Source organism: Pseudochaenichthys georgianus, chromosome 2 (genome assembly GCF_902827115.2).
Source record: "Pseudochaenichthys georgianus chromosome 2, fPseGeo1.2, whole genome shotgun sequence".
NCBI classification, from domain to species: domain Eukaryota; kingdom Metazoa; phylum Chordata; class Actinopteri; order Perciformes; family Channichthyidae; genus Pseudochaenichthys; species Pseudochaenichthys georgianus.
The window spans coordinates 6,777,446-6,783,715 of record NC_047504.1 but is presented as its reverse complement, the minus strand read 5'-3'; the positions used below and the strand labels follow the sequence as shown (position 1 = coordinate 6,783,715).

At 44.4% G+C, this 6,270-nt stretch overlaps 1 protein-coding gene across 1 annotated transcript; it reads right to left on the bottom strand.

The window, feature by feature from the left end:
• Window positions 1-821: 821 nt before the first annotated feature.
• On the bottom strand, window positions 822-5,956 carry sts (steroid sulfatase (microsomal), isozyme S). Its single transcript, XM_034096507.2, is given in 10 exon segments — window positions 822-2,156; window positions 2,242-2,363; window positions 2,582-2,744; window positions 2,946-3,086; window positions 3,537-3,673; window positions 3,831-4,242; window positions 4,348-4,470; window positions 4,695-4,816; window positions 5,014-5,186; window positions 5,882-5,956. Coding segments are annotated over 9 exon segments (1,719 nt in total). The 5' UTR covers window positions 5,169-5,186; window positions 5,882-5,956; the 3' UTR covers window positions 822-1,812.
• Between the last annotated feature and the right edge of the window lie 314 nt (window positions 5,957-6,270).

Genomic DNA, 6,270 nt, shown 5'->3' with positions numbered 1-6,270 from the left:
CATGGTGTTTTTAATTCCTAAGAATCCAGAGTGGTGCAGTGGAGACATAAACTGGAAGCAAGGGCTTCTTTAGCAAAAGAAAAACAGGATTTTCCCATCACATGGGCCTTTTCTTCTGCAGCTCAACGTGATAAAAAGCCCTCATGTGAGCTCCTCATCCATTTTCCAAGGAGGCATTTAACTCACCTGGCTCGAAGCAGTAAGGGAAAATGGGATATTGCAGCACTTAACAGGAAGTCCACTCTGCCGTCATGGATGTTGGGAGCTCCCTCAGGATGCGGGATGGAGCTTCATCTTTGAAGTGCCAGACGTTCCGCTGGGTTTCTGAGCATGAGCAGGTTCTCCATCAGCGTTCAGACGGGCGCTCCACCCTCAGGACAGACGGAGACGCTGCTTCAATTAACAGATTTACAAGGGACGAGGCAAATTGATTATGTTGTACTATCTACAGTTAATGCCCCAAAGGAAGTGGAACATTTCATAGGACCTTTCTTTAATTTACTACAACATATCCGAACAGCAGGCAGACCAGGGCTGGGTATCGGACATCAATAATATGGCAGTCCTGCGGCATGTACTGTATTTCCAAAGAGACAAAAGCAACTACATGAGGATCCTGACTCTATACTCCGCAGTGGGAAACTTCTCCCATGCTGAGGAGTAAAATAGAGTTCTATACAGGATGCCATCGTCTTGTAAATGTCAACCAAAGATACCTCACTTTTCCTATATCAAGAAATGTAAATCAATGATTCAAAAGAACATGCGACTTGTTTTTGTACTTACAAGGTAGAGTAAGAAATACCAAATCATTGCTGAATTGAATTACTTTATGAACATTAAATCATGTCACAGTAGTAGAGGCACAAAATACAAATAATATACGTTTAGCTGATAAAGCTTCCGGTTGCCAGTTGAGACATCTCACACAAAAGAAAAAGTTCATTTTCAAACATACTTTGTTACTGAAACTCAAGTTCGGGTATCAACACTCTGGTATTGGCACATTTCAAATAATACACAGCACTAGTTGACTCACACTGATGCTGTGAGGCACTGTAAAAATACATAATTACCTTATAAAAAGAAATATCAACACCTTAAATAGCCTTCAAGCCACTGACACACAGATGTACCCAGTAGTGTTTCCACTCTGGCGTTATGTAAGCCCACCCGCTGGCTCTGTTGATGAGGCTCAATTAAAGCTTCCCTTAAATTACAGATTCCCCCCGGGGGCAAATATTCCCCGGCTTGGGTTCTTTATACTTTTTGTTTCAGCTATTCTTGTTGGAAAATTCCTCTTCAGTAATTAAACACTGAAGAATGGAAAACAGGACGGCTAAAGTAGCCCAGTTCATTACAGCCACGCACACCTGCAATATGTTACCACTGAAGAGCAGCGTTATATTCATAGTTTTAACACCAACATCATTTTCCACGGAGGAAGGGAAATTCTCTCAGGTATGCAACTTGCAAACACTCACGCGTTGTGCTTCTGCTCACGTCTAAACTCATTTGGGAAATGTGATTGCCGCAGTAACCGCATTACCACAGCAGACTCCTAGTGAGCCAGGGGGCTGCTGGGAGATCCATCCTGAAAGGGAAACTAATAAACAAAAGCCCAACAAGCTCCCACGCTGCAGAAACAGACCTTTGTTTCCTGAGGGCCGGGCGGGGAAATTATAAGTTTACTTTGCTTAAACCAATAGCATCATAGCTACGGAGGGTTTTCCACATCAGTTTGCTGATTCCAATCAGTCGTGACGTGAATTTCCTGGAAGTGTTGGCAGGTATAAACCCTGAAGTCCTCCCCTATTGGTCCTGCTGGCACTGGCAGAGCTGTGAGAGTGTGGAGCAGCACGGCTGCAGCCAGGGCTTCCACATCAGGTTCAGCGCCGACATCTGGCTCTCCACCGACCCGCGGTGCTGCTCAGCGGCATCCTCCATCGCAGCCAGGACGGAGTAAAAGGCGGGCTCGGTGCTGGGAGTGAGCGGCGTGCTCTCTGATTGGTCCCTGGAGAGGTCGAAGAGTAGCGGAGGATCGTGGTAGGTCACGAAGCCCGGCGTGCAGAAGCAGGCGTGTGTGTGGAAGCAGGCTGTCCCGTTCTCTGGGTAGAAGTTCGGGGTGAAGTAAAAGGCTTTCCACACGGAGCTACCTGATGAAAACAAATATACAAACGTAGGTAGAAGAGTTCATATTTTATACACCATGCTGTGGATAATGTATTGGATTGGACTTACTGTTTTGGGGATGCCATCTGACCGCGTTCAGGTATGCGTTGCAGTAATGGAACAGGAACTCGTGCTTGGAGCGGTCCACCCTCCCCTGAAGGAGATCCATGAGGTCATGACCGTCTATCACCCTGCACAGAGGAGGACAGGAAGTGGTCTATCACACATGGGACTACTCATTACTGTGAATCTCAAGGGCAGATCAACCTTGGGCCTGATGTGTAATTTTCTGCCACTAGGGGGTCATTACATTTAAACAATATTATAAGATGGAGCTTGGTGCCGTGGTGAAGTAGTATGGGATCAAGGTTTATGACAGATATATGGAAGTATTGCTGAGTCGGCTCACCGGTCCTCTGGGCCCGAGGCTCTGCTCAGCTTCACCACCGTGGGGAACAGGTCCATGTTGCTGGTGGGCTCGTCCACCTCTCTGCCGGCAGGGATGTTCCCCGGCCACCGCAGAATTCCCGGGACTCGGATTCCTCCCTCCCAGTTTGTGGACTTCCCTGCTGCTCAGTGGGAAGACAACAACACAGAGAGCACTTTTCATCCCGCTGCTGGAACTCAGCGTGTTCGCTCTCGGAATAACTCGGCGTTGTTAAGTAAAGGAACATTGCGCAGCTGAAGACAGGACACTCGCAGAGATAAAAGACAGCAGACTGTGTTACAATCACATCTGCTGAGAGCAACACAAAGATGACATCAATCTGCACTGAGAGCCTTTGTCCAGCAGTCATTGATTGACGGTATTCCAATAGAGTTAAACCCTACTGTATGTGCCTCCTACTTGGTGGTCAGGTAAACCAGAGTGTTTTCTCTCAGGTTCAGTCTGTCCAGAGTCTGCATGATCTGACCTGAGAACACACACAATACAACACACAATGTCAAGGTCTTGTTTAATTGAATAAACAATATCTATTTTGATGCCATTTTATGCAGTCAGGTTCATTATGTGCATTGAAATGACATGTCTTGATCACTGTGTGTACTTCTGACATGGATATATTCTCTTTAATGTCATTATAATCTTCTTTGTGGTCATTTAAGTATACATCTTGTGATAATCAGTTTCTCTTATAGTCAAAAAATCTCATGCGCATACCCAAAACAAGAATTAAAGTATCCAATTATGTGTGTAATGATTATAACTCGTCTGTGCCATGGAGCTCCATTGTTTTCTGTTGAAAACATCATTATACTTAAGTAGATGTTGATTAAATCCCACTTATACCATCCTGCTACCCCCAAAACTTACTAGATCACAAAGTGTGGATTGAATCCAATTTATGAGAAATCCCACCTACCTACACTCCAGTCCACTTCGTGCACAGCGTCTCCGTAGATACCGTGGCGGCTCGTTCCCCTGAATGCTGCTGAAGCAAACATGGCTGTGTGCACTTGGATGAAAGAGAAAAACAGCAGGAAAGGTGTCGCTGAGTTCCTGCAGAAACAGAAAATACAGTTTAATTACCAGCATGAGAAAAATGTCCTTCAAAGCTACAGTTCAGGTCAAACACAGTCAATTGCCTAATCTTATTAGAATAAGATGAAGGTTGTGTTGATGACAAGGATCCTGGATCAGGACATTTGACATGTACCGTTCCACGAAGTCCACAGCCTCATGAGTCATCCTCTGGGTCAGGTTTTCAGATGTGAACGGCTGCTCCACAACCCTGTGGTCTCTCGTGAGAACACAGTTGAGGTATGGGATCATCATGATGAATCCCACAGTCAGACATGTGGCGGTGGCCGACAGAGAGAGCAGGATCCCGAGCAGCCCTCTGCTGACGGTGATCACTCCTCTGTAGTGGAGGAAGGCTGCTGTGAGCAGGACGATGGCCACTGTCTCGTATGGTAAATATTTATAGATCCGGAACACGGTGCCGTGTCCGGGCTGGCAGTCCCGCAGGTTGGTTAAAGGGATACCGAAGAAGAAGTCAAAGCCGTGGTTGCTCGGGTGGTGGCAGTGATCTTCACTGCTCTCACAGTTGAGTCCTCGGTGCCATTTCCCTGGGAATAAGAGACATTTTAAAAAGAAAGGAATTATCAAATGAGAAAAAAGTTCCAAGTTTCCACAAGTGTATACATGCACTTTATACTGTCATATCAATGTACCGATGAGAGCTGTCTTGTAGCCCTGCTGTTTGGCAATCTTGGCAAACGTCACCTCTTGGCTGGGAAGGCCTCCAGACGCTGCGTTAAATATAAAAACTCCAGGTCTGAGATCACCAGCTACACCTGTTCGAGAGGAAATATGAATATTTAAGAACAAAAGCTGTAAAATATGTGTGATCTGATATGTGCTGACAGTATCAAACACTAATTAATAATTTAGACATTTAATTGGCCTCCTGCAGGAAGTGGATAGAGATCTGTTTAACTGACAGTAGACTCAGCCTGCAGACCATCATTAAGCACTGTCAGTCAGTAAAGGACCTTTGTCTTGGTGTCTTTGAACTGGCCTGATCGTATCGGGTATCGCCCGGTGAGAAACGCCGCCCTGCTGGGAGCGCAAAGGCTCGCTGCCGCGATGTGCTGAGTCAGCTTCACCCCCTCCTCGGCCAAACGGTCAATGTTGGGGGTCCTGCGAATCACAAAGTCACAAAATAAAGTCAGAATTGTGAGAAGAAATCTGGATAATATTCCAATACAATGGAGGTTAATGGATATCCAGTAGTGTGGTGCAGTGGAATTCAGGTATACTGCTTTAAAACAAGGAGCCAGTAGGATTACAGCACCCAAGCTTTATTTAAGCCATCCATTCCCAGAGAGCAACATGACCTCAGTGTTGTGTTGCCATAGCAGCCCAGGTCTCCAATCCGCAGGTCGTCCACCATCATTAGGACGAAGTTGGTCTTGCTGCTCTGAACGGACACACAGCTGGACACCAAGAGAATCAGCAGCGGCAGAGGTGAAGGCCTCCATGTTGACCTCATGTCGGCACAACAGAGAGACTGGATAAGATATCACAGAAAATGTACATTTTTTACCCCAAAAATTAAAAAAGCTGAACGTGAGGCATGAAAGAAAATGTACTTGCACACAAACAAATACAGCTTAATATATAACACACACATATGTAATACCTCTAAAACCAGGTTAAACAAAGAGAAACAAATCTCGAGTCATGTGTGAAGTGTTTACATCATCAGAGCCTGTAAACCGGAAGTGCTCATCCACAGGTGTTGTTGATTACCTCTGACCTCTGACAATAACAGTAGGACAAATTGACAGCGTTTCTTTTTTCCATTAATTTCTACTTTAAAAAAAAAAATGTTTTCATTTATTTTACCTGAATATACCGCTGGGTCGTTTGTTTATTAGCTCGGACTGTACCAACTATAGCCTACAGGCATTTAGTTTAGTTAGTTTATTTATTTATTTTCGAGCGTGTAAAACCAAAGAAAATACAAATGAAACAAAAGGTGATACAGACATGATACAGTACTATACAAATGAATGCAATAACAAAACGAAATATTTAATTAATAATTGAATAATCTGTAGTATCATTGTCTGATATCAATATACGTCCGAAAAGGGATTAGCATAGCTGCTAGGTGAAAGGACACAGCAGTCCCTTGTTAGCCTATTTGTTTTGTTGCTACTTAGTTTGTTAGTTTGTGCATGCGGTCAGCCTCTTACTGACCTTTTAAGTCACAGGAAACTCCAGTTATCGCTGTTTATTCACTTCAGTCCACATCTGGTCGGCTGGTGAAGTTCCTGATAGCTGTTGCGCATGCGTCATTCGACCAGTCAGCTGACTTTACCTAAGAAGCGTCTCTGAACAACGTCCACCTGGGGGGCCGTGGCCCAGAGTCTTATCATATTTGGTTGGTTTTCAGACGGAATTGTGCATACCTAAGTTGGGCTATCTATTGCAAATAAAAATACATAAATATCCTTTAAAAATGCTTCTCATGTCAGCTCTTTTTAATATAAAGGGTAGTGTAAAAGACAGTTTACTTCACAAATCAGTGTGATTCTATACTGAGATGGGGAAACTGGTTTCATACTAATATCTAATAATTCAGCAAT